The sequence below is a fragment of the Plecotus auritus genome, assembly GCF_963455305.1.
Source record: "Plecotus auritus genome assembly, chromosome: 8".
Classification (NCBI taxonomy): Eukaryota; Metazoa; Chordata; class Mammalia; order Chiroptera; family Vespertilionidae; genus Plecotus; species Plecotus auritus.
Window position 1 is genome coordinate 82,671,980 of NC_137782.1, and position 27,867 is coordinate 82,699,846.

General features: G+C 43.0%; 1 protein-coding gene across 1 annotated transcript in view; it reads left to right on the forward strand.

Annotated features, from left to right (window-relative positions):
• The window catches only part of CFAP61 (cilia and flagella associated protein 61), a 248,954-nt gene that overhangs the window by 176,440 nt on the left and 44,647 nt on the right, over positions 1-27,867 (forward strand). The window contains exons 23-25 of the mRNA XM_080683048.1: positions 8,058-8,385; positions 9,893-9,984; positions 17,091-17,296. Coding sequence (XP_080539174.1) covers positions 8,058-8,385; positions 9,893-9,984; positions 17,091-17,296 — 626 coding nt within the window. The remainder of the gene's footprint in view (positions 1-8,057; positions 8,386-9,892; positions 9,985-17,090; positions 17,297-27,867) is intronic.

Here is a 27,867-nt window from a genome sequence, read left to right on the forward strand (position 1 = left end):
TTTCATGCTCATGGATTGAATGATTTAATATTGTTAAAATGCCCATGCTACCCAAAGCACTATACAGATTAAATACAATCTCTGTCAAAATTCCAATGGTATTGCCCTAACTGGTTTGGCTCAGTGGATAGAGCGTCGGCCTGTGGACTGAAGGGTCCCAGGTTTGATTCCAGTCAAGGGCATGTACCTTGGTTGTGGGCGCATCCCGGGTGGGGGGGTGTGCAGGAGGTGATGTTTCTAACTCTCTATCCCTCTCCCTTCCTCTCTATAAAAAAATCAATAAAATATATATTTTAAAATTCCAATGGTATTTTTCACAGAAATAGAACAAACAATACTAAAATTCATATAGAACCATAAAAGATGCTGAATAGCCAAAGCAATCTTGAGAAGGAAGAAGAAAGCTGGAAGCATCCCACTCTCTGATTTCAAACTATATTACAAAGCTATAGTAATTAAAACAGTATGGTATTTGCATAAATACGGACACATAGATCAGAATAGAGAGCCCAGAAATAAGCCTATGCATGGATAATCAATTAATTTATGAAAAAGAAGCCAAATATATATAATGGGGAAAGTATAGTCTCTTCAATAAATGGCACTGGAAAATTGAATAGCCACGTGCAAAAGAATGGACCACTGTCTTACACCATACACAAAAATTAATTCAAAATGTATTAAAAATTTGAACATAAGACCTGAAATCATAAAACTACTAAAAGAAAACAAAGGTGCTAATTTCCTTAGCTTAGGTCTTTGTAAAAATGTTTTTTATTGATTTCAGAGAGGAAAGGAGAAGGAGAAAGAGATAGAAACATCAATGATGAGAGAGAATCATTAATTGGCTACCTCCTGCATGCCCCACACTGGGAATCGAGCCCACAACCCAGGCATATGCTCGGACTGGAAATCGAACCGTGAACTATCGGTTCATAGGTCAACACTCAACCACTGAGTCATGCTGGCCAGACCTTAGCTTAGGTCTTGGCAATCACTTTTTTAATCTGACACCAAAAACAAAAGCAAAAATAGACAAGTGGGATTACATCAAACTAAAAAGCTTCTGCATAGCAAAGGAAACCATAAAAAAAATGAAGTAGCAACTCACTTAATGGAAGAAAATAACTGCAAATCTTATGTCTGATGAGCTAATATCCAAAGTACATAATGAACTCATATAACTCAATAGCAAAAAGCCTCCAAGCAATTTAATTTTAAATAGGCAGAATATCTGAATAGGCATTTTTCCAAAGAAGGCATATAGGTGGCCAACAGGCACATGAAGAGATGCTCAATATCACTAATTATCAGGGAAATGCAAATCAAAATCACAATGGGATATCACTTCACACTTATTAGACTGATTATTATAAAAAAGACAAGAAATAAAAAGTTTTGGTGAGGATGTGGAGAAAGGGACTTTTGTGCACTGTTGATGGGAATGTAAACTGGAGCAGCCACGTGGAAAACTGTATGGAGGCTCCTCTAAAAATTAAAAAGAGAACTACCCTATGATCCAGCAAGTTCAGTTCTGTGTATTTGTCTAAAGAAAATGAAAACACTAATTTGAAAAGATATATGCATCCCCACACTTATTGTAGCATTATTTGCAGTAGCCAACATATAGAAACAACCTAAGTGAATGAATGATAAAGAAATCATGATACACACACAAAATGGAATATTATTCAGCCATAAAAAGAATGAAATCTTGCCAGTTAGGACAACATGAAAGGAACTTGAGAGCATTATGCTAAGTGAAGTAAGTCAGACAAAGAAAGACAAATACAGTATCATCTCTCTTATATGTAGGATCTTGAAAAATACAGCAATCTTATAGATACAGAGAACAGATTAGTGGTTGCAAGAGGCAGGGAGTGGAGGTGGGAGAAAGGAGTGAACTGTGTTGTGTGTTTTTTAGTTTAAATTGAGGTACATTTTGTTAAAAAGAAGTGTTTGTCAGAATGCATGTTGAATGAGGTTTATCAGATTGGTGACTCCTGATTTTCTAACCAGGGAGTTTTGCTCTTCCTAATCTGAATTATAAATATAAGTAGTGTTAAATACTTATTTGGAACAACATCAGTGTGGCCAGATGTTTTTACTTCATGTCTTATCCAATATGCAGTATTTAGTTGGCATTGCAGGAGCACATGAATTGTATTTTTTTTTAATGTATTTTATTGATTTTTTACAGAGAGGAAGGGAGAGGGATAGTTAGAAACATCGATGAGAAAGAAACACATTGATCAGCTGCCTCCTGCACACCCCCCCACTGGGGATGTGCCCGCAACCAAGGTACGTGCCCTTGACCGGAATCGAACCTGGGACCCTTGAGTCCGCAGGCCGACGCTCTATCCACTGAGCCAAACCGGTCAGGGCATGAATTGTATTTGAGAGAGCTGTAACTTCAAGCACATGTTCCCATGAACATTGTTAGATTTGCTTTCCCATCATGTCCACACACTCCTGTGAAACCTCAAAGGTAGCCAAATTGCGAATGCCTACACCAAAACAGTATAAAGTAATACCATTGCAATAGTAGTAATTTTTAAAAACTCAGGAAAACAAGAATTCGTAGATTAAATGTGCTATTTAACAAAAAGTAGGTTTAATTAGGAAAAGAACTGTTTAGGTAGAAGAACTTTTGTGGAGATAGTGAGGGGACTTTGAACATTTTTGAAGGCTCAAGAGGTTGATGCTGCTGTTTTTTTATATATAATTGTAATTCAAATCAAATGGCTTTCTATATTTTTGTTCTAAAGATAATACAATTTATTTAGATAATAAAAAGGGATATTTGGGACATCCACAAAGATATAGAAATTAATACAATTCTAAAGAACAGTGGGTTAAAAAAGAAATAAAAAAGGAAATTAGAAAATTCTTTGAGATGAATTAAAACAAAAACTAAACATACCAAAACTCATGAGTATAGCAAAAGTAGTGTTCATGTAACAGTGAAATGCTTGCCCTCTCTGACTCTATCTTAATTCTAGCTACGTTTTCCCCATGACCTTCAGGCAAATAGCTCTTCTTACAAATAGGCTATTCACTAGAGCAATTCTGTTTAAGGCTTAAGTTTTTGCAAGAAGGGAAGGTTGATTTTAACATCTAAAAATCAGTCAATGCAATACACCATCCTATATAATAAAAGGCTAATATGCAAATCGACTGAATGGCAGAACGACTGGTCACCATGAGGCACACTGATCACCAGGGGGCAGACACTCAATGCAGGAGCTTCCCCCTGGTGGTCAGTGTGCTCCCACAGGGGGAGCACTGCTCACCCAGAAGCCAGGCTCATGGCTGGCGAGTGCAGCGGCGGTGGCAGGAGCCTCTCCTGCCTCCACGGCAATCGGACATCCCTCCAAGTGCTCCCAGACTGCGAGAGGCTGCAGGCCAGGCTGAGGGACCCCCCCCCACCAGTGCACAAATTTTGTGCACCAGGCCTCTAGTATTACTGTAATTACTATAATAAAAGATAAAAACATGTGCATATGGTCATCTAAGTAGATACAGATATGGTGTTTGACAAAATCCAATACCTTTTGTGATAAAAACATTCACCATACTCTAAGTATATGAGAGGTATCTCAACCCAATAAAAAGCTTATACAAAAAATCCCACAGCCAGTGTCATACTTAATAATGGTAGACTGAATACTCTCTCCTTCATATAAGAAACAAGACCAGGATACCCTTGTACTGTAGGTCCTAGTCAGCATGATTAAGGATGCAAAAGAAATAAAAGTCATGTGAATTGTAAGGAGAGAAATAAGACTGATACTGTTATAATTCGCTAATTATTAATAATAGGAAATAAGCAAAGGGGGAAGCCAGACATTATAGGTGTGTCATTTGGGCAGCTTCATCAGGAAGCTGCCACTTTGCACTCCCTGGGGAACCACCATCCTATTCACTGCAAAACACCGGGAGAAGGGATCCAACAAAGGGAAAACAGACACATGCCCAGTAAAGTTGGAGTAACATAGGGAAAATACTTGCCTATCAGTCTTACCTAGTGACAAAAATCATTGGCCATAATGGATGTGGCTACTACAAACCCATGAATATTTGAGAATACAGAATCTCCTAAACAAAGGAGTTCTCTCTCATGTGCTCTTGACTTTTGACTCATGGGACTCTGTTGTTCCTGCTTCCTTGCATTCACCTGTGTTTCCTCCATAGCCATGTGGCCCTGCAGACCCCACATGCAATGGACTGGTGGACTGCAACAGGGAACACAAACTATGCCAGCCTGATTCTGGGATGGCCTCTGCTCCAACATGGAAAGGAAACTCTAGACATTGACTATAATTTTAGCTCCACTGAAACCCCAGCTACACTTCTATATTTTTATATGAATGGGAAATCTATTTTTATATAGATGGGAAAAGAGTATAGGAGAGAGAAAAGAGGAGTGAGGAGACAGAAAGATTCAGAATCAGAGACAGACTCAGAGAAAAATATTTTCCTTTAGTCACTGCGTAGGAGTTATAAAACAGTAAGAATTTTAGAGATTCAAAAGAAATAAGCTGCCTGAGATGGGAGTAACTGGCATAGGGTTAAATAGCTGAGTGAACAGACACAGAGAAAAGGGGAAAGATCCTTTTGGCTCCCTGAGTGAGAATAAAAGGCTTTACTGAGATGATGGACCTGAGTCTGGCACTGTCCAATAGAGCTTTCTTTGATGATGGAAATGGTCAATATTTGTGTTGTCCAATATGGCAGCAACTATACAGCTATAGCTTTTTAGCATCCTATATAATATACCCTAATATGCAAATCAACCCAATGGCAGAATGACCGGCAGAATGACCGGTTGCTATCATGCGCACTGACCACCAGGGGGAGGCGACTGGCATCGGTGACTGGGGAGCGAGGTCGGCGAGCGGGCAGTGCCAAGCTGCCAGCCAAGGTGGGTACCAGCAGGGGCCCCCCAATCACCCCGCCTGCCAGTTGCCCCACAGATCAGCCCTGATCGCTGGCCAGGCCTAGGGACCCTACCCTATATATTGGGAACAGTATCTTAGATTTAAAAATTAAAACCTGGCAAGGCTACTCTAACACTGAAAAACAGGATGATGCAGCGATGACATGCATGGACTCTGGCTTGCACATTTTGTGGTCAGCCCTGATTGTGACACTTACAACTGTGAGACAAAACCAATTATTAACTTCTCTCTGCTTCAGTTTTTCCACCCATAAGATGGGGAAAATGGTACTACTGCCTCAGAAGGGCCATGTTATGTACTACTTCTTATAATCAGGGCAAAAAAATGTAGCTGCCCATACAACAGCAAGATGCCTTTCACCTTTATGAAAGTATGATCACTGGTCCATGCAGCATCCCTGATTGCAAGAAGGATGTCCGACTGCTGGTTTAGGCCCAATCCCCATCCCCCGAGGCAGTCAGACATCCCCCGAGGGTGCAGGCAGGGCTGAGGGGACCCCCTCCACCCCTCCCATGCACAAATTTTGTGCACCGGGCCTCTAGTTTGAAATAAGCTACTACTGTTACCCGATGAGGCTCCAGGCCCAGAGTGGGTCTACCTCAGTGTAGTGTGTGAGTTCTTGACTTCATATAGGAAAGATTTCACAGTATGAATCCAGGTGATTTTGAGAGTACATTTATTAAAGCTGGGGACAGTGAAACATAAAAAGGATTTAGGGTAAAAGAAACAACTAGAGAGAGCTTAGGTGGTGCTCTTCTTTGGCTCTCTAGGAATTTATAGGAAAGAAGTGAGCCAAGGTGGGGCTGCCATTAGGTCACTGGGAAGTAAAGGTCACAGTGACAGAAGTGAGCCAATGAGGGGCTGCTTTGAGCTCACTGGAAAGTTAGAGGAAAAGGGGGTCTTGGAGACAGGATCCGGGGTAAGCCCAGCATGAGTTGCCATTGCCCACTGCTCCCCTGGTTGCAAGTCTCATGGGGACCCTGAGAGTTAGGGGGAAATAAAATTTTCATGCCTGAGAAGGGGCATGAGCATGCTCTAGAGCAGCCATGGGCAAACTACGGCCCGTGGGCCGGATCTGGCTGTTCTATCCAGTTCTCTTGCTCTCCCCTCCGCTCCTTTACTTTGAATTTATATTAATTCACACAAACACTCCATCCATGCTTTTGTTCCGGCCCTCCGGTCCAGTTTAAGAACCCATTGTGGCCCTTGAGTCAAAAAGTTTGCCCACCTCTGCTCTAGAGCAAACCCACACTGAGTTTTTGTCTTGAGGGTTTTTATGTTTCTTTTGCAAGGGAGAATCTTAGGGGAGGATTTCCGTAGAATATTCATCAGCTTTCCAGGTGAGTTTTTAATATGCTGATGCATCAAAATGAGTGTAGAGAAGAGTTTGGGATTATTATTCGGTCTGCTTTACTGTTTTACTCTTATCTTGGGTCTGTGTGGTTCCAATCAGGATTTTGTTATTTGTTCCCCTGATTTCCTCCGTCCTTGGTTTAAGGAAGATAAGGTCTTATAATTCACTAGCTAGTGGTAAGTTGTTCAATTTGTTTGGCCTTGTTTAATTATCTTGTCTCAGTTTCCCTATTCCACTTGCCTAGGAATTTCCCTAGCTTCTTACTATCCTGCCTCAGTACAACGGTGGGTTTGGATTTTAAAGTTTGTTTACTTTTAATTAATTTATATTTAAATTTACATAGTTATGCATGACTAATCTCTACCACAGGATTATTCAGCATTCATGTACCATTCATGGGTGTAGGGAAGGGATGTGAGAGAGGGTTACCTTTGGTCCAAAACAGCTAATTTTTATACAGAGCTGGGCAAGTGAGGTGGGTAAAGCAAGCTTGTGAAGGAAGCAGGGAGGCGGCCATCAGTATGATGAGGATCCATATCATGTTTTTATTTCTAGCATGCTTTAAATAAGGTGGCAAACTATATTTAGGTAAGAATAAAATGATTAAACTTACCTCAACTGCTTCAACAACAACAGAGGGCTTAAAAACAACTAACTTGAACTGCTTTAATGATGTTCAACATCAACTTAGAAGAAGATATTCAGATGAGCATGAGAAAGCATTGAAATTTGGGCAGACAATGGAGGGGGCATACCAATCACTTCTAAGGAGTATGCAGAGGGCTTTGTAGGTACCCCATAAATATTTATTCAGTGATGGTGTGCCATATCAGGGTAGAATGCAACAAGGGAGAAGCCCAGACATGGTAGATGCTGAGGCTGATGGAGCTCTCATCTTCTATGGGGCATCTTGCAGGTCAGGCTTTAGGGGTTTAAAAGGCCAGGAATGATGGGGCAATTTGACAACTCAAGATTAGATGAGGTGACTGTAAGAAGGAACCTAGAGAGACCTAAATGTCAGACACATGAATAAGAAGAGGAAAATGGAAGGAGACCGAGATAGAGTTATTTTAAATATAGAAGAATGAGCCCTAGCTGGTTTGGCTCAGTGGATAGAGTGTCAGCCCTTGGACTGAAGGGTTGTGGGTTTGATTCCAGTCAAGGGCATGTATCTGGATTGCAGACTCAATTCCTAGCCCCATGAGGGAGGCAACCAATTAATGTGTCTCTCTCACATGGATGTCTTTCTCTCTGTGTCTCTTCCCCTCCTTCGCACTCTCTCTAAAAATCAATGGAAAAATATCCTCAGGTGAGGATTAACAATAAGTAAGCAAGTAAATAAATAAATAATACTAGTAAAATATAGAAGAATATGGGGAAAGTGGTGTCCCCTGAATTGTAAACCTCTTTGTTGGGAAAAAATATTGACTCTTATGATAACTATTTCATCATTTGGCATCCTCTTTACTGGATATCTAGATTGAGTGATAAAAAAATAAAAGAGTGACACTAGTTGGTCATAATTTGTTCTTCATAGCAAACAGGAGTCTCTCTCTCTCTCTCTCTCTCTCTCACACACACACACACACACACACACACATACACATACGATTATGACAAACTTTTAGTAGACCTAGATTTTTTGTGTGTTCCTTAAATAATAAAATGCCCTGTTGATTGTTCACACTCTTGGGAAGGTAAAGAGTGATAACTAAGTAACAATGTAATTGTTCACTTGGTAGGTATTCTTTAGCTTCTGTGAGAAGAATGTGGATTATGAAACATTTAAAGCATTAAATGATGCATGTCTTGTCTATGATGGCCGACTTGTGATTGATACGAACTTCCACACCAACGACATAGCCATCAGAGCTGCTGGCTCCCTCACCAAATTCTCCAATAGATATTACTCAAGTGAGTGGTCTCACAGCAACTTCAGTTCCAAAGAAGTTGGCTTCCAACTGGCAGCAGCTATGCTCTGTCTCTTTGATCCAACCCTTGAGCCTGTGATCGAGCCACCGGCTGATCTTGACCGACTCATTCCCATGTACAAGGCAGCCAAGATCCGAGGTGTGTGGTAAGCCACCTTCCTCCCCCCGATGAAGCCACCAGTTGGGTCTGGGTCAGTGCTCAGGGCAGTCCTCCATCTTTCTCTTAGGCTTGGTGGGGAGATTTCTCTGCACAGAAACAGAGGAGAGCTCTCACTCTCATTTTTTAAGCATTTATTATAGGCATAGCATTATTATTATTATTATTATGGTCCTTGGCAATTTTAGCATTTATTATAGACTATATAATAACTGTGTTTAAACAGACTGGAGCATGATCAGTGACTTGCCCAGAAGTTACTCACAACTGGTCATAATGGTACAATGCTTTGACGTCTTCCCAAACTTTCATTCTCATGTAAGTTCAGAGATAAAGAGACCCTTCCAAGCATCCCAGGCCTTAGCTGCTATCTGGATGGATAAGCCAAACCATTTGCACCTGTAAATAGTTACATTCATCTGTTAAGCCTTGTTGGCCTCTAAGAAGATCATATGAGTAACACAGGATTTCTTTATGTTTGAGAGTTGAGAGATACCTTTGGAAATAGTGTCTTTGAATTTTACAAACTTTCTACTAGAAAAAAAAAATGCATATACTTACAAAATTTTGTTTACTTACAAAAGGTTGAAGGACTAATACCCAAAGCCATCCATAGACGCCCTAGGCTGCAGTGGTCGGCAGAACCAAATACCAACAGTACAACGATTGAAATTTCTTTTGAGAGCCAAATTTTTTAAACTTAAACTTCTTCTAATGCCACTTCTTCAAAATAGACTCGCCCAGGCTGTGGTATTTTGTGGAAGAGCCACACTCAAGGGGCCAAAGAGCCGCATGTGGCTCGCGAGCCGCGGTTTGCCAACCACTGCCCTAGGGTGTCCATGGACCCTAAGCCAGTAAATAGACATCAGACTAAAGAGACAAAGCCCTATATTCCAGATCTTATCTTTTTCTATCTATCTAAATGGCCTCAGAGAAGTCCCGCTCTGCTTCTCATTCTCGATGAGACCATGGGAAAGAGGAAGAGAAGGGATGGGTGTCAGAGACCAGAGTTAGGTCAGGCTCATACTTCTGGGACAAACTAGAAATATTAATAGTTTGATAATGATAGTTTTCTAAAACATTGAACAAGAAATTTATTGATTTTCCTTATAACACTTTTAGAATATTTTTTAAATATTGGAGACATGATGGGGAAAACCATTGCAACATTTAGACTCTAAAGGTCTTTGTTTGGCTTTGGCAGGTAGAGTAACAGGAATTATGAGAAATCAAAGGATACACAGGATCAGCTTAGCACATCTTAGAGCACTGTTGGCTACATTTGGGGTATAATGGTACATTCATATGATTTTGTTAAGTAAATCCCAACCAACCAATTCCTTTAGTGGGAATGTTTGAGTAGCATACACCATTTTAGGCATCTCCATTTGTCCTGTAGTACCGATATAAGCTCACTCACCTTATTAACATGTTACCTACCTTATTAACAACTAAATTAAAATGTGGAAAAACTTGCCATTTCCTCTAGGAGGCATGCTTCCTGGGTCTTACCATTATCTGCATATCAGCAAGCCTGCCATTCCATCTCCCTTGGAGGTACAAATGGCCCAGCCTGATTTTGTAAGTATTATTCCTAAATTTCATTTAACTTTCAAATATAACACTTTGTGTACAGGGGTGAACATTATTTGTTCAGATCTTTAGTGTAATGTATTGGTTCATGCATCAGAAAGCCACTGCAGTAGCCGGTCCCCAAGATGGCCCTCAATGACTCCTGCCTCTTGGTATTCATGCCCCTGTGTGCTTCCCTACCACACTGAATAGGGCTGACCTCTGTAGCCAACAGGATTTTGTGGAAATGACAGTTTGAGGCTTCCAGTGCTAGGTCACGAAAGATATTACAGCTTCTAACTTGCACCACTCCCAATTTCTGACTCTCAAAGACCAAGGTAATACATGCTTATTGTTTTGAGCCCCTAATTGTTTTTTAACAGCAGTTTTAGGCTCACAGCAAAATTGAGAGGAAAGTACAGAGATTTTCCATCTACCCCTGCTCCCATTCATGCATACTGTCCCCATTATCAACATCCCCAATCGAAGTGGTACATTAGTTATGATCGATGAACTTACATTGATACATCATTACCACCCGAAGTCTATAGTCTACATTAGAGTTGTATATTCTAGGGGTTTGAACAAATATATAGTGACATGTATCCATCATTACAGTATCATACAGAGCAGTTTCACTACCCTAAGAATCCTCTGTGCTCCGCCTCTTTATCTCTCTCTCTCCCTTAACTCCTGGCACCCACTGATCTTATACCATCTCCAGAGTTTTGCCTTATCCAGAATGTCATGTGGTTGGAATTGTGAAGTATGTAGCCTTTACAGATTGGCTTCTCTTTTTCAAATTTAATTTAATTTTTCCCATCGTCATTTATCCCTCTATGCCCTCTTCACTTCCCTCTTTCTCTCCCCCACTCCCCATTTGCTTCTTTCACTTTGTAATATGTATTTGGGCTACATGGCTTGATAGCTCATTTCTTTTTAGTGCTAAATAGCATTCCTTTCTCTGAATGCATCATAGTTTATTTCTTCATTCGCCTATTGAAGGACATTAAGCCACTAAGTTTTGAGGTAACCTGTGATACATCAATAGGTAACTAAAATAACTACCTTTGTGGCAACATAGCAAGTAAATTGCATAGGGTTTGGAATGCCCATGAAACCCTGTTGTTCTCCTGCCCTCCCTGAATTACACAAGAAGGACCATGCAGAAGATGCAGAAGTGTAATGAGTGGACGTCCCTGGGTTCCAGATAACCAGAAGGACACATGTGGTTGGTCAGTTGGCAAGCTCCTTAAATAAGATTCTCTGACAGATGGTCCCAAAGTGGTGTTTTTGGTCAACTGGGGGTTTTCTTTCTGATGTGTCATGTTTGCTTTCTTCGTCAGTGAGTCAGACACTGGAAGTTGGCAACGTAACCTCTGTTCCCATTTTTGTATCCTGAGTATTTTGGGGTGTTAATGATAATGACCAAAGTAATCACATTTCCCAGATTTCCTTGAGAATAGAATCAGCCCTGTGGCAGGTTCTTGTCAATGAGATGTAAGTGGATACTATTGGAAAATTCCTCGAAAGGGGGACAAATTCGAACTGTACAGACTCTTGGCCCCTCACTCTTCTTCCTTCGGAAAATTAGAATCCCAGCTCTTCCATATACTTCCCATGGGCTTTGGAGAAGTTATTCAATTTCTCAGGGTGTCTGGGATTCTTAGGGATCATATATAGAGTAAAACTGCCTTTTAGGAACAAAACAGGTGACCCATCAGTGGTGGATGTTGTTAATAATAGTCTTAGATAAATAATGAAATCTGTTTCCTCCAGGGAAAGGGCAGATGCTCTGTGTTTAAACCTTATTTGCCTTGGGCCTCTCCCAGACTCCTTTAGGGCTACTTTTTACATGTGGTCTGATGAAAAATTTTCTTACAAATAAAGGATCGAAGCAAATGATGTTCCATTTTCTGTTGCTATGTAACAGAAATGAAGCAGCCATTTGATTCTGCTCAGATTCTGTGGGTCAGGAATTCAGACAGGACACAGTGGGAAGGGCTTGTCACTGTTCCACAATGTCTGGAGCCTCAGGTCAGAGGACTTGAAGGTTAGAGGCGACACAATGGTTGGATCCTCTGAAGGACTGGAATGATTCAAACATAAGGAATGCTGACCAGAGCATCACACCTGAGCTGTCCGTGTGACCTGGGCTTCCTCATAGCCTGGCAACCTCAGAGTAGTCAGATTTCTTAGGGCTCTGAGTGCAAGTGGCCCCACTAGCAATTAGAAGCTGCATTGCTTTCCATGACCGGCCTCGAAAGTCACACAGCACTACCTCCTTCACGCTCTCAGTTGGACCTGTCACAACCCACCAGGATTCAAGGAGAGGGGACGTAGAGTTCATCTCTCAGTGGGAAGAGTGTCAAGGTCTTATTGTAGAAAACTATGAGGGATGGGGGATATTGTTGTGGCCATCTTTGTAGAGTACAATCTGCCACTGATGAGATGAGGCATTTCATGAACAGGATGAAGCCCAGATGATGTGTTCAGAGGCTGAGCACTTTGGTCATCATCAATAAATAACTAGAGCCAAAGATGTGCAAGAGTTGAAAAACACTGGACGTGGTTTCAGACAGAACCAGATTCTTCAAGGACCCTGTGATTTCCTACACGCAGTGTCATTTATTTATGAACCATGACTGTCTCTTAATAAAGTCAGAGGAGGAGCCAAAGGGGATTTTTAGGGAATGAGGGTCTTAATAAGAATGCCACTGGAATAGATTCTTTGGCTGGCACTATGATGGTATGTGAACAGGATCCCTGACTTTAATGAACCATTTTGCCCGGTGTGCCTTCTTTTTAATAAGTACAGAAGATCTAAACAGATGTTTTTCTATTTTATTCTCCAAGAAAAAAAAATGTAAGAAGGTTCCATGGCAATCTTTTGGAGCTGGAATTAATTTGATTAAGTAGAATTGTTGCCCCAAATTTTCAGCCAGTCACCTAAATATAGCCAGTTGATCAAGTGTGGAGCTATTGAACAATATTTCACTAAAGAAAGGAAATTACTATTTTTACCATAAATGTAGTACAGATTTCGGACTTTCATAGCACTCATGAATTGGAATGTTTAAGTCAGAAGTTTATTAATTCATGAGCTCTCTGAGAGGTAGTCTGACAAAAGGAAGAAAGGGGACCTCAAGTCATCCCTGTAATGAACTAATCTTTACAGATTCCAGTCCACATGCTTTGTTGGCTATACACCACCGAGTAAAGGAATTTGTCACAACAAGTTCTGCTGTGGATACCATTAAATTTAAAATTGTGCATTTATCACGAGACTTGGGAACTCAATTTCTTGCACACCAGGTTTGATTAATCCCGTGTCTTTCATTTGGCATAAATTCCAGAGCCCTTTCCCAACTTTTGTCAAAATCATAAAGGAACTTGAAAGGGTGATTATATCCAAAGGAAGGAAAAGGAAACACATCAGAACCAGTTACTTCATTAAAATCTTAAATTCAAGATCCAAATTTCCTAACAACTTGCTTATATACATAAAAGGAGAAACTGGACACACACCCCAGAATTAGAAAGTGTGTGAAACCATCATCATTACTCCTAGGATTCCTCATGGGATGGCAGAGCTGGAAGCTGCCTTGTCATTAGTGGAGCGATTTTCTGTGAGGAGAGGCGGGCTTTTCCCCATCTGTGAGCCACCGTACAGGAATGACCTAAGAAATGTAGATGCGTCTGCCTGGCCCTCCAACGGTAATCTGTCTGAGAAACCCATCTGTAGGTGAATTATCCTTAATGTCAGTACAAAAATGTTGACGTGTTTCAAATTCCCAGAATGCTCCCCACCTCCACTGAGTTAACAGAATGTCACATCTCATGAAGTGAACACAATTACTTGTTTTATTAATATTAGCCATCATAGCACAAGTCATTTCTTTCTCTACAGTGTGGCCACTTTTTACATTCTTTAAGCCCTCATAGTCGTGATGTGTGAAAACATACAGAGGCAACCCAAAGATTAGAACTCAGTTTTTAAATTAAAAAGTAAGACCAAAAAAAGCCCCCAAACAAACAGATCGTGATAAAAAGTCATTGAGAATGATGCTGACAAGGCGGCCCTCTTGGACCCGGCTAACACCCAAGGGCACATCTGCTCAGATGCCTTGCTGTCGGCCAGCAGCCTCATTGGGCTCCACCTCATGGTGGCCCAAACCATCCCCGCTAAACACGGGGTCCTTGTGAGCGGAAGGTGGAGTGTTTAGTGAAAGGCTGCCAGGTCAAAACTTTGTCAGCCACATGGGCACATCTCGTGGGGGGCCCCTTTGATGCCTGGGTTCCCTTTCTTAATCATTCAGCATAAAGAAATTTTAAGGAGGAGGGGTCTTGACCTTGTGGGATGGCTGACTCTGCTCTCCAGTGAATACTGGAGAGACCTGGTGCTAAAACTGTGCCAAAGCTGTTGACAGGGCCCTCTCTCCTGGACCCCCAGCCACCCTCCCACCACAGCGAGGGAGTGGCCCCTCCTCAGGCACTCACTCAACTTTTCTAAGGCATCCCTACTGCAAAGGGGCTTCCCGGCCTAAAGTTGCTGGCACCAACTCAAATGGTCTTTAGGTCTTGCATCAGGTGTTAGAAAGGCATGAAGGGCACATTCTTTACTCTCATAGTTCTACGTGTATTTAATTCAGAAATAAGTGTTTGCTATGATGGAGTTGATGCCAAAGATTATTCTGTGATGCCAAGTGCCCCAGCCTGGTGCGTTCATTACTCCATCTGAGAAGTCAAGAATTCCTGAGGATGCCCAGATGGTGTGGCTCGGTGGTTGAGCATTGACCTAGGAACCAGGAGGTCATGGTTCGATTCCCATTCGGTTGGGGCACGTACCCAGGTTGCGGGCTCGATTCCCAGTGTGGGGTGTGCAGGAGGCAGCTGATCAATGATTCTCTCTTGTCATTGATGTTTCTATCTTTCTCTCCCTCTCCTTTCCTCTCTGAAATCAATTATATATATATATATATATAATGAATTCCTGAGGAAACAGATCTGAATTTAAAAGTGTGTGAGGTGATCTGGGACCAGAGAAATGCTGTGGAAAGAACAAAGGGTAAGGGGGCGATTAGATAAGGACACCAGAAAGTCTGCTGCCTGTGGCTCAAGCTGGCTTTTTCCAAACTCTTCTCTCAACAAACCCTACCCTGTCACAGTTCCTCCTCCCTCCCTCCCTTCTTCTCTCCCTCCCTTCCTTCCTTCCCTCTTTCTTTTTCTGCTTTCTGTTTCATTTCTCTTCCTCTCAATTTTTTTCATCAAAAGTCTAGTTCGTTGCCACAGCATAGCCAGAGTATTTAAAAATGACTTATCATTTTAGAGGTGGTAGTCATTGTTTAAAAACTAGAAATGCTACGTAGTCAAATGAACAGAAAGAGAAACAACAAAAATGACCCAGTCTCCCAACCTCAGAAAATGACATTTGTTAAAATGTTGATTAAAAAAGGAATTATCTGCCGAAACCGGTTTGGCTCAGTGGATAGAGCGTCGGCCTGCGGACTGAAGGGTCCCGGGTTCAATTCCGGTCAAGGGCATGTACCTTGGCTGCGGGCACATCCCCAGTGGGGGGTATGCAGGAGGCAGCTGATCGATGTTTCTCTCTTATCGATGTTTCTAGCTTTCTATCCCTCTCCGTTCCTCTCTGTAAAAATATCAATAAAATATATTTTTTTTAAAAAAAGGAATTATCTGTACATTTTAAAACTGCTTCTATAGTATAAAATGTACTGTAAACATATTTCCCTGTTATGAAATATAGTTTGTAACAGGGAATGTGTTGTACCTTATCATTAGTATGTACCATTGTTCTGTTAGGTAATGCCCTGCTGAATTGTTTTTTAATTCTTTGCTGTGCAGGTAGATTTTCTCTCTGTATCCATCCATCTCTATGAATGATGGGCTGCTTGCACCCCCAACCCTTTTACTAAGTTATGTTTGCTCTCCCTCCCACCCCAAATACCCAATTTCTCACACATACTTGGGGTTGGCCCAGGATTTACCTAATATCCCTCCTGTAAACCTCACCTTGTACCTTCTCGAGGTTTTTGCAATATGATATTCAAACACCCACCAGTTGCTTCAATATATATTAAAAATCCAGTTAAACTGTGTGTCCTTGTTTAGACAAAATCCCCAGGGGATGTCTGGGACTAAGTAAATGTTTGGGATCAGTGTGGTCCAACTTGCCTTGGATTTATAAATGCCATATTCAAGTTCAGAGCAAAATCTTAAATCTATATGCACTCAGGAAAGATTTATTGAGTGTGACCATGAGTCTAAGTTCAGAGTCTGGGGGTAAACTGAAGGTTCATCCACCATCAACAAAACCTATTTGTCTGCCACGAATTCTCGGTTTGGTTGCCTGAGCCTGTGGGAAGTGTGTCCTGGTTGGTAGGTCAGTTGTCATTAGGGGCTGACATAGAAAAGGTGGTGGTGACATGGAATAGAGTGGCATCTTTCCTTGTCATCTCGGCTTCTATGGCCGTGTCAGCCAGTTTCTAGGGGACATAAAGCTTTGACAATTATAAGCGAAAATGTGGCCTGCATAATGTGTATGTGTATTTCCATAAACTTGAACCTTCTCCCTGGAAACAGACCTTCCCAAACAGCCAAACCTCCCCAAACCAAGCTGTCAGACATTCACATTTTACTCATTTCCTTTATTTAAGTAAACTTTAAAAAGCTGAAATTCTTTCTGATCATTTTTGAGTAGGAAGTTTTCTCAAAATGGTGCTGTGAAAAACTACGAAAATTAGCAGTCTTAACACACATCACGGAGCAGAGTAAACCCAGCCCCACGTATTAGCTGTGTGAGGTATTGAGGATTAGAGAATTGGCTGTAACCTAGCAACTAATTTAGAAACTCCGAATGATGCAATCACAGGTTAAAATATCCCGAGGAACACTTAGTCATTAAGTCCAAGACTGTGCCTTCGGACACAGCTATCTTCTGTTGAGTTTAGTCAATATCTGTTACAGTTATTTGCAACAAGCCATAAGATATAACCTAGTTTGTTATATTTGGAAAGTTAATTGCTATGATAAAGTTCCCAGTGTTCAGAAATGTTTCTAATTTTTTTTTCTGATCCATTCCCCCCCCCCCACAGGGTACAGAAATAGTAACAGGTAAAGCGAAAAAAGGCACTTATTTCCGAATACATATTAACAACTATAAATTAGTGGAGACCATCACATGCCTCTCTAAGGAGCCTCTCCCCACCTCCAATTACATTCGCTTGTTTGGGCAGCACGAGCAAGTCCTCAACAACCTGTGTGCTCGGTTTGAGGACAAGATGATCACAGATCTCCACAGGTAAGCTGGACCGTGCATTGTACTAGGGGAAATGCAATGCCTAGTGTCTTATGCATGAAGGGTGTGTTTTTGTGATGCACCAGATAGCAAAACAGGAATCCATGGGAGAAGCTAGAGTGGCAGAGATTTCATCTATATATATAAAAGCCTAAGCGACCGAATGATCAAACGACTGGTCGACCAGTTGCTATGATGCGCGCTGACCATCAGGGGGCAGACACTCAATGCAGGAGCTTCCCCCTAGTGGTCAGTGCGCTCCCACAGTGGGAGTGCCACTCAACTGACTGGAGGGAACCAGATGCCATGGCTGGCAAGCGCAGCTGCGGCAGCACGAGCCTCTCATGCCTCTGTGGCAGCGCTATGAGCACCAGTGGCAGGCGCAGCAGAGCAGGGATGAGCTGGGGCAGGGATGAGCTGGAGCAGCGTGCCACCTGGCCCCGGGCTTGGGCTCCTCCCTGGCCGCCTGCTGCTTCGCACACTACTACATCCCTTGGGGGATGTCAGACTGCCGGTTTTGGCCCGATCCTCACCAGGGCCTGCAGGGATCAGGCGGAAACCGGCAGTCCGACATTCCCTGGATTGCGAGAGGGCACAGGCCAGGCTGAGGGACCCCACTGGTGCACGAATCTGTGCACCAGGCCTCTAGTTCTCATATAATAAATAACATCTGACCACTAGCATTGAGCACTAGCATTGAAGGTGGAGAGTTACATGGGGAAGTACATGGACTCCAGATGTAGCCACACATAGCTCCCATGGCCATGCACAGGCCTGAATCCCAGATGCACCCATGCATGGCCTCCACACCATGGATGGGCCTGGATGCGATGATTTTTGAGTTCCTTTGACCCAGGGCTGGTAAGAGCAGTGGTCAGAAGTTTGAGAGGAAATTCTGGGAACAGGATAGGTAAGCACTTAGTCTGGAGAGAACTCCACAACCACAAACATGCTGTTCGTGACCCCAGCTGTCTTCCACACAGCTTGTGCTCAAGCAGGGAAAGGTGGCCATTTGTCTGAGATACTGGCAGGTTGGTTTGACTGGCTGATCTAGATCTTGGTCTTTCAAATTCTAAAACACTTGTTTATCCTACCACTCTAGGAAGGCTAGACTTTCAGAGTAGAAAGCTACTTCTGGATATAGTCTGGTGCTTAGAAAAGAGCATTTTCCTCTATTTCCACTAACACAAAGATGACAGGGCCGGTATATGGTATCTTTTGGCTGTTCCCCACCTCTTTCTCCAAAGCCGCAAACCCCCAGACTCTCCTCAGGCAACTCCAGTCTGCACTGCCCTCTCTCCACTGGAGCCCAGGGTGATGGGCTGCAAAAGAAATTTTGTGTGTGGGCCCTTTAAGAGGGTGCCTGTGTCTCCTGTGGGCTCTGCCTCTCTGTGGCCAATAGAAACCTTGCTGCTTGTCACAGCTGGATGCTATGTGGGCCCCTCTTCCTGGCTCTGGCACTCCAAGCTGGGGAGCCTAGCTGGGATTTAGGCTTCATGCCTCTCTGGGCAAGCTCCTTTCTGATCTCTGCCCTTCCTACCAGTCTCAACGTGGCTTCTTCTGTGATACATTCACACAATGGAATACTACAAGGCCCCCCAAAGGAAGGAACTCTTACCTTTTGCAAGAGTATGGATGGACCTGGAGATTATTATGCCAAGTGAAATAAGCCAGTCAGAGAAATATCATATGATCTCACTAAGACATGGAATCTAATGAACAAAATAAACTGACAGCCCTTGCTGGTTTTGCTCAGTGGATAGAGCGTCAGCCTGTGGACTGAGAATCCCAGGTTCGATTCCACTCAAGGCCACATGCCCGGGTTGCGGGCTTGATCCTCAGTAGGGGGCGTGCAGGAGACAGCCATATCATTGATGTTTCTATCTCTCTCTCCTTCTCCCTTCCTCTCTGAAAATCAACAAAAATATTTTTAAAAAATAAACTGACAAACATTAGAAACATATGCATGGATACATGGAACAATCTGAGAGCTATCAGAGGGAAGGTGGCGTGAGAAACTAGATGAAAAAAGGTGAAGGGATAAGCCAAAGAACATCCTATCTAATACAATAGTAATATGCAAATTGACCGTACCTCCGCTATACCCACAAGCCACGCCCACCAGCCAATCAGGAGCGAGTATGCAAACTAACCCAACTAAGATGGAGGCGGCCACAGAGCTGGAGCAAGCAGGAGGCTTGGGTTGCCCCGGTGATGGAGGAAGCCAAACTTCGTACCAGTCCTGGCCAGCCCTGGCCTCTGCTCAAGGCTACAAAGTTTCAATTATACATGATAAATAAATCCCAGATACCTGCTTCCAGTTGGCCCTGGCCTCTGCTCAAGGAGGCGCTGAAAAAAAAAAGAAAAGAAAAAAAGGAGGGGCTGGGAGCCTGGATCGCCAGGGGACGTGGCCAGCCTGAAAACAGCCCTCAGCTCCTCACCCAGGCTGGCCACATTCCCATGGGGTGAGGGTCCCCTCTGGGGGGCTTGGCCAGCCTGCAAACAGCCATCAGCCCCTCACCCAGGCTGGCCAGTCACCTCAGCGGGGACCCCCACCCTGAAGGGGGTGTGGCCAGCTTGAAAACAGCCCCTCACCCAGGCTGGCTATATCCCCCCAGTTGGGACCCTCACCCCATGGGGGCGTGGCCAGCCTGCAAACCACTACAGGCCCCTCGCCCAGGCCGCCCCATGCCCCAAAGGAACCCCCACCCTGATCCGGGACATCCTTCAGGGCAAACCAGCCGGCCCCCCACCCATGCACCAAGACTCTATCTATACTAATAAAATGCCAATTAGACTGGGAGACCTTTCAGGAGATCTTCCAGACATTCTTCTGGACAAAGCCATGGTGGCGGGGCCAAGGTAAAGGTGGTCAGAGGCCAAGAGGGGAGGGCAGTTCTGAGTGATCAGGCCAGGATGGGATGGCAGTTGTGGGTGATCAGGCTGGTGGGGGGTGGGGCCGTTGGGGGTAAGCAGACCAGCAGAGAGGCTAGTTGGGGGCGAGCAGGACATCAGTGGGGGTCTATTGGAGGTGATCAGGACAGCAGGGGGGGGGCAGTTTGGAGTGAGCAGGCCAGCAGGGGGCAGTTGGGGGCAAGCAGGCCAGTGGGGAGGGAAGGTAGGGGCAAGCAGGCCAGCAGGGGGGGGGGCAGTTGGGGGTGAGCAGGCCAGCAGGGGGGGGGCAGTTGGGGGTGATCAGGCTGGCGGGGGAGGCATTTGGGGACAAGCAGGCTGGCAGGCAGAGTGGTTAGGGGCAATCAGGCAGGCAGACAGGTGAGTGGTTAGGAGCCAGCAGTCCCGGATTGCAAGAGGGATGTCCGACTGCTGGTTTAGGCCCGATCCCTGTAAACCAGCAGTAGGACATCCTTCGAGGGGTCCCAGATTGGAGAGGGTGCAGGCCGGGCTGAGGGACACCCCACCCCTGTGCAGAAATTTCATGCACCAGGCCACTAGTATGTACATAGCCCATAGACTGACAACAGTGTGGTGATAGCTAGAGGGAGGGGGGTGGGGCTGAGTAGATGGGGGAGGCAGGAAGAGGGAATGGGAACATCTGTAATAGTGTCAACAATCCTATCTAATAAAAGCCTAATATGCAAATCGACTGAACTGTGGAACAACCGTCGCTATGACGCACACTGACCACCAGGGGGCAGATGCTCAATGCAGGAGCTGCCCCCTGGTGGTCAGTGCGCTCCCACAGGGGGAGCGCTGCTCAGCCAGAAGCCAGCAGGTGGACATCCCCCGAGGAGTCCCGGACTGTGAGAGGGCGCAGACTGGACTGAGGGACCCCCACCACCACCAGTGCACGAGTTTCATGCACTGGTCTTCTAGTAAAAAATAAAAATGTGCTACATATATATGATTTCCTAAGAAGTAGATAAATTTATTTTGCCTTCTTTGAATTGATTCTGTAGCTGACTAGAGAAAGTCAATACCGTTTAGCACTATGTTTATAAGGCCCCACATGGTGATGTTTGTAGCTGCAGTTTAATTATTTCTCTGCTGTATAGTATTCCCTTATGTAACTGTGTCACTATTCATCCGTTTTCCCATTGATTGGTATTTAAATTGTCCCCAGTTTGATGACATTACGAACAACCACATCTGCAAGAATTTCTCTCGGGTAAACTAGGTGATGCTGAAATGTTCCCAAAAGTAGATTTTATCTATTGAACTCTTCCCAGCAGGGCATGAGAGTGCCTCCACAACCCTGGCAATCCTTATGCTGTTATGCTTTAAAATTTGTGTATTCTGGTGGTTTGAAAAGGTGTCTTCCTGTGGTTTTAATTTTCCCTCTTCTGATTAATGACAATTCAGTGCCTTTTTATTTGTTTATCGGTATGGGCCATTTGTGGTAGTTCCTGTGAGGTGCCTGTTATGACCTTTGTCCATGTTTTCTTTGGGTGTCATGTTTTTCCTAATTCACAGGGTTATCCATATATTCTGGATGCAAACTTGTATTGGTTATGAATTCTTTTTTTTTTAATTTCTTTATTGATTAAGGTATTACATTGTGTCCTTATTCCCCCATTACCCCCCACCTCTCATTCATGCCCCCACCCCCCTGTTGTCTGTGTCCATTGATTAGGCTTATATGCATGCATATAAGTCCTTTGGTTGATCTCTCCCCCTTACCCCCACCATCCCCTACCTTCCCTGAGGTTTGACGTTCTGATTGATGTTTCTCTGTCTCTGGATCTATTTTTGTTCATCAGTTTATGTTGTTCATTATATTCCACAAATGAGTGAGATCATGTGGCATTTATCTTTCTCTGCCTGGCTTATTTCACTTAGCATAATGCTCTCCATCTCCATCCATGTTGTTGCAAATGGTAAGAACTCCTTCTTTTTTACTGCAGCGTAGTATTCCATTGTGTAGATGTACCACAGTTTTTTAATCCACTCATCTGCTGATGGGCACTTAAGCTGTTTCCAAATCTTAGCTATGGTTATGAATTCTTAATATAACTTCTCCCATTTTGAGGTTTGTCTTTCCACTTATTTTATGATGTCAATTAACAGATGTTCTTAATTTTAATGTAATATGTTTGCCTTCTTTGGGGTGTCTTGGATATTTTTGTCCCTTTGCTTTTCCAATAGGTTTATGTAAACTTGTCAAGCTCTGTGACTTGATAGCAAATGTATTAAAACTTAGATTCATTAGGTGAGAATTGACATCTTTGTTATTAAGTCCAGTATCATAGCATAGTATAGGTCTTGATTTCTTGACTGTTGTAAATATTATTTCTTATTGATTGCTGTTGTATAGAAATGCACTGATTTTTTGTATGGTTTTGTATTCTGCAAATTTTCTAAACTCTCATTCATCCAAATAATTTACCTATAGGATCTTTTAAATTTTCCCCAAGAAGAAGGTGATGTTGAAGCAGACAGACTTTGTGAGCTTGGGACACTGGTCAGGGTGCAGCTGTTAACTGATGGTAATAATAATTTTAAGTTCATTTGATTTGCTAAGAGTGAATATTTAAGATAGCAGACAGGATGACATTGGACAACAGGACGTAACAATTGACATCTGTAAGAAAGAACCAAGGAGGGGGTAGGGCAGGAAAACGGTGGCTGCTCCTCCAAGAGGTCACTGGTCATTTTAAGTGAGGTCCTGAGGGCAACGCCATGCCTGTCAGTCACTCCCACACGCGTGTTAATATGTGCCTGCAGCTGTGGCCGCATTCTTTTCAAGTGCCGTGAAATGCTGCCAGATCCCAGGGCTAATTCCTGGCTCAGCACTGCCTGCCCTGTCTGTTGTCAGATGGACCGGCGAGACTCTTTCCAAGCAGGCAGGGGAATGGTGTAGCTGATTTTGGCTGGGATGAGATTACAGATTGTTTCCCTGACCTCGGCAACACCAGCCACATCTCTTGTTCGAATCTGGGCGAATTTCCCTCCACTACGCCTGGGGGCACCTTTCTCTATTCCAGGAGGGCTGACTGCTAACCAGGTGCTCTACCTTCTGCCGGTCAGGCCTGACCTCAAGATCAATTCTTCTCCAGTTTCAAAGGAAACCTCTGGCTTCTTTCTCCTACTTCCTCCAATCGAATCTCACACTATCAAGAACCAGAACAGCGCAGGCCCTGGTGATGCCAGGGGGGCAGATGCTGTGGCAGTCGAGGCCTTGTGAGCAGTGGCTCCTGCTGCCTGCAGTGGGACTTGCTTGGATCCATTTAGGGACACGTGGTGGTGGGCAAGCAGTCAGCCACCAGGATACACAGGCAGACAGCTGTCACAGGACAGCAGCGTGCTGCGGGTTTGGGGCCCAGGCTGGCTTGGATTCTACCTTATTTTAGTCTCTGTTTTCACCTCAGAGCGCCAGCACAAACCATTGGCAATGAAGAAAAGTTCACTACTGGTGACTCTGCGTGTGTGTGTGTGTGTGTGTGTGTGTGTGTGTGTGTGTGTGAGAGAGAGAGAGAGAGAGAGAGAGAGAGAATGATTGATCACTTTGGAAAAAGAATGGAGTCCCTTTGTATCATGAGTTAATTTCTGAACCAACCAGCATTTAAAACTCACATAACAAATGTTACTAAAGATTTTTCCCAATCTTCCTTTCAAGAGCACTTGTGTCCCACATGCACACGCCTATGGCAAACCTTGCAATTCCCCCCACCTGCTGAGTCCGTTGGTGATGTTTAGAATTAGCAGCACCTTCCACCCTGTGATACTGCCCCTCCCACAGGACCTGGGGACAGAGGGAGCTTTAAGGTGGGAGCCACAAAGTCCTTGTCACAGGGCTTTAACAGGCAATGACCAGTGCCTTCCCTGCTTTCTTAACTCTACCTCACCGTCATTTACCCCACTTATCAATAGCCCTGTTGAATCACTGCCCCCACCCCTTAGCCTTCATTAACAGTCTGTAGCATCCTTTATCCTCACCGGTGTGAATAGGTCTTGCCCTAGCTTCTTTGTATGAGCCCATCGGATACTCATAAACCTTGATTAAATTATCTCTTTTCACATCTTAACATGTTCATCCCTCAAAGACTGCCCTCATGCAGCCCTCCTGCCAGCGCTGCCACCCTCCTCCACACTTCCCCAGACACTCGATAGCCTATTTTTAGTGGGTAAGTGCTGCTGTGCGCAATATTCTAAATGGGATTTGAGCAGGCCCTTTAACGAGCTGCCATTACCTTGTTGAACTGTGAAGCTCCAGGAGTTACTCTCTCAGGAAAGCTGCCCTGTGCTAGCTCTGTCTTCGGAGCTGCAAAGCAGGACGTTGCCAGCCCACACCGTCTTCTTATTCATTTATTAGACTCTAATGGGCGGTCATTTAATCACGACTTCAGTGTTTTCTGTGCTGCTGTAGTCAGTGGCCCGGTGTTGTTTCCAGTAGGAAATCACACACTAAATCCTAAGTGTCGTTTTTTGCAGATTTATCAAAATTTTCTTAAAATAGGACTTCCCACTCCAACTTGTCAGTTTTTTGGCACATACCTAAAAGTTGTTGAATACAAGATCTCCCGAGCTGCAAATCTCCCTTTTGACTACTTAACAAGTCATAGACCTGCCTTTCTGTAGACTCATCAAGGTCTTGCTGCTTGTCTGTTTCATTCCCTATAATGCCGTTCTGTTTGACTGCCTTATAAAGAATATATTCTCAAATGTTTGCTAAAATGAAAACTTGTTCTCTTCATTCTCCTTCCCAGTCGTTTAATTTTAGTCTAGGTCTCTGCCCTGTAAGGATTTCAATGGGGTGTGCTTATGTGATCCATCTGGGGCAGTGGTTGGCAAACCGCGGCTCGCGAGCCACATGCAGCTCTTTGGCCCCTTGGAGTGTGGCTCTTCCACAAAATACCACGTGCGAGCGCGCATGTACAGTGTGACTGGAACTTCGTGGCCCATGCGCAGAAGTCGGTTTTCGGCTCTCAAAAGAAATTTCAATCATCGTACTGTTGATATTTGGCTCTATTGACTAATGAGTTTGCCGACCACTGGTCGGGGGATCCTCGCTGACCATTCCCAGGCCTTCTGGCTTGCCTACTGGTGTTTCTCACATCATCACATAACCTGTGAGGCTGAACCTACATTTTTAAACATTCCTCGTTACTGAGATGGTCAACCTGAGATCTGGAAGTATAGACCAGTGTGGGGCCAAATGCCAGTTGACAGAACATATGACCATTTTTAGTTGTCATATTGCTCTGATTAAAAGACTAGAGTTTGGACCTGGCCTTTTTGCTTGCTCAGTGATTAGAGCATCAGACCTCAAATTGAAGAGTCTCAGGTTCGAGTCATAGTCAGGGGCATGTACCTTGGTTGCAAACTCCATCCCCAGCCCCCAGGTCAGGGTGCATGTGGGAGGCAACCAGTCGATGTGTCTCACATCGATGTTTCTCTCTCTCTCTTACCTGCACTCTCTCTAAAAATCAATGGAAAAAATATCTCGGGTGAAGATTAACAAAACAACAACAACAACAACAAAAAAAAAACTAGGGTTTTGGGTGTTTTTCCTAGTATATATCACCTCCTTCTTCCCACTGTGACATTTGTATGGAATTAGCCTTTCCTGGGATGGAGATTGTTTTGAACTTTCCTGAAATTATAGCCAGCGCATGTCCCTTTGGATATTCATGCCAAAGATTATAATGTGAAAGAAAAACAAATGCACCCATTCATATAGGAATGAGTGTTTAAAATAATGAGCACCTGGAACTCTGCATACAGCATGGAGCTTTTTTAAAAATCTCAATATCCAGTGTGTTCCAATAATTTGCCTCATTTGTCATAAAAATATGGTTTAGCATATCATCTTAGTATTTATCAGAAAGGCCTGGATCTAATTTTTATTTATGGTTTTGAGGTATCAGGAAGGTGTAAACTCTTATTTCAAGTGCCTCAGTCCTGTTCATGTTAGTAAGAAACATTGCTTTGAGCATAGTGCTCATGAATGAATGAAGAAAAAGTGAATATTTCATCTCATGGCCAAGATTTTGTTTTTTAATTTAATTTATTGGGGTGACATTGGTTAGTAAAATATATAGGTCTCAGGTTTACAATTCTATAGCACATCATCTCTACACAGTATTGTGTGTTTGCCACCCCAAGTCTCCATCCACTTCCATTTATCCCCCCTGTACCCTCTTCTACTTCCCCCGACCCTTTCTTCTCTCTGGCAGTCACCATAAAGCAAAGGAAGTCTCATGGACACACATAGAGAAGATTTTTTTCTTAATGTTGAAAGTCTTTTATTTTTTTTAATAACATTAACATTAAATGTAACTACTGTTAATATTTCCATTGGTTTTTAAATTTCTGTTAATTTATGCCCTATTACATAAAGAATACATTATCTATATAGTATTATGAAAACAGAATCACATATCATTGTGTGTCACTATTTTAAAATATATGAACATTTCCTCATACCATTAAAAATGTTTTAAAAATAAAATGCAATGGTTACATCGCTCTCATTATGTAATGACTATCATCTAGTTTTAAAGTTTTTATAATCATAAAAAAGACTGATAAATACTTTTTTTTGTTAATGTTAGTCCACATTTTTATTTTCTTGAGTACAAATAATTACACTAAATTGAAGAAGCCATGTGGACCACTGTCAAAGTCTGCTTGAAGTTCTTTTTAATTTAAATGATTTTTATTTATTAATTACAGTTGGCACACAATATTATATTAAATTCAATATACCACAGTGATTAGGTGTTTAAACATTTTATAACTTACTAAGTGATCATCCCAATAAATCTTGTACCCATCTGAAACCATACATAATTATTAGAATTTTATTATTCCCTCTGCTGTACTTTACATCTCCATGATTATTCTATAACAACCAATTTGTACTTCTTAATCTCTTTACCTTTTTCACCCATCCCCTCAAACCTTCTCCCATCTGGCAACCATCAAAATGTTATCTGTATCTCTGAGTCTGTTTCTGTTCTGCTTGTTCCCTTATATTGTTGTTACATTCAATTGTTGATAGATATGTATTTATTTCCATTATATTGTTCAGATTTTTAATCCCTTTTTCCCCTTCTTCTTCTTAAAGAAGACTCTCTAACATTTTATATAATACTGGTTTGGTGGTGATGAACTCCTTTAGCTTTTTCTTGTCTGGAAAGCTCTTTTTCTGTCCTTCTATTCTAAATGAAAACTTTTCTGGGTAGAATAATCTTGATTGTAGGTCCTTGCTATTCAACACTTTGAATATTTCTTGCCACTCCCTCTGGCCTACAAATTTTCTGTTGAGAAATCAGCTGACAGTCGGATGGGCATTCCCTTATAGGTAACTAACTGCTTTTCTCTTGCTTCTTTTCAGTTTCTCTCTTTGTCTTTGTGATGTATCTTGGTGTGGGCCTCTTTGGGTTCATCTGCTTGGGACTCTCTGTGCTTCCCAGACTTGTATGTCTATTTCCTTCACCAGGGCTGGATTTTGTTCCCCAGAATTCATATGTTGAAGCCCTAATCCCCATTGTAACTATACCTGGAGATGAGGTCTTAGGAAGGTAATTAAGGTAATTAAGGTTAAGTGAGGTCATAAGGGTGGGACCCTAATCCAGTAGGACTGTGGTCTTACAAGGAGAGGAAGAGCAAGA